Source organism: Rhagoletis pomonella, unplaced genomic scaffold, assembly GCF_013731165.1.
Source record: "Rhagoletis pomonella isolate Grant_MI unplaced genomic scaffold, Rhpom_1.0 Rhpom_scaffold_00019, whole genome shotgun sequence".
NCBI lineage: Eukaryota > Metazoa > Arthropoda > Insecta > Diptera > Tephritidae > Rhagoletis > Rhagoletis pomonella.
The window spans coordinates 573,685-574,832 of NW_023458573.1; the positions used below are offsets into that span (position 1 = coordinate 573,685).

The following is a 1,148-nucleotide window of genomic DNA, read 5'->3' on the forward strand; positions in this document are numbered from 1 at the left end:
AAAAAAAGAGTGCGGAAGTTGCAGCATCAGTGGACGAACCAAGAAACCATGAAGCTTATTGAGGCAGTCGAGATCAGGGAAGGCACCTGGAACTATTTGGTCAAAGAGTACAGGGACCGAAACCTTAGAGAAGCTCTGTGGCAAGAGGTGGCCGACGTATTGGAGTTACCACGAGCAGAAGTTACAACAAAGTGGAATAGCCTGCGTTGTGGTTTCCGCGTACGTTTTCTATGGTTTTTATGACATTAGTTTTAATTAAATTTTATGCAAATCTAGGCATCGTTTAACAGGATAGGAGCGAGTAAGAGCGGACAGGGTGCTACAAAGACGGTTTCTTCAAACCCGTTTTACAATGCTTTAAAATTTCTGGAGCCCACTTTGCGTGTTGAGGCATCCACAACATCAAATTTAATAGATGTAAGTTTAGTTACGAAGTAAACATAATCTTAATTATATTTTATTAACTTCTTTACTTTAAAGATAAATGAACCTTCGCAAGAGCAATCCCTTTATGACCCTGAATTTCTCGAAGAAGAAATCGTGCAACCTAAGTCAGCAAAAGCCTCGACAAAGCGCCAACGACAAGAAGATTCCGAGTATGCAAAGGTTGTTGAGAGCGCTTTGCAAACGATGAATTCTGCTGCAAAAAGCGATCCTTGGGATGATATGGGCAATTTCGTGGCATCAAATGGCCGTGAATTCGCAGCCGAAAACATTCAGTTGTTTTAAGATTGCAATTAATGAGGTTGTACTAAACTACCAGAAGGAGTTTGCAAGGTAAATGCAGGAAGCTATAGAAAGCGATAACAATAAGATAATTAAAAAAAATTTACACTTCTTTTCACAGCCCACAGTAATGCGCCAAACTCGAATTACTGGCAATGATCTCAAAACAACAATAAATAGATTTAAGACATTTTAGTGAATTTTCTTCGTGTGCCATTTTAATTTAATCAATTTTTTTAATTTTTTCCCAAGTTTTAACTTTAAGAAATCTTGATGAATTTTCTTCATGTGCCTTTTGAATTAAATCAATTTCTTATGTGTAATTAAAAGTACAAATTTTTAATTGAATTCATTTTCTTTTTAAACATATGAATGATAAGGATATTTATGTGTAAGTATGTAAAATGAAATTGGTTTTTTTT

At 35.7% G+C, this 1,148-nt stretch overlaps 1 protein-coding gene across 1 annotated transcript; it reads left to right on the plus strand.

Moving 5' to 3' along the window:
• LOC118749540 lies at positions 1-1,116 on the plus strand (the record flags this gene model as incomplete). The annotated part of the gene is given in 4 exon segments (XM_036484343.1): positions 1-219; positions 277-417; positions 481-777; positions 848-1,116. Coding segments are annotated over 3 exon segments (609 nt in total), but the record flags the coding sequence as incomplete, so codon positions are not given.
• Positions 1,117-1,148: the final 32 nt, after the last annotated feature.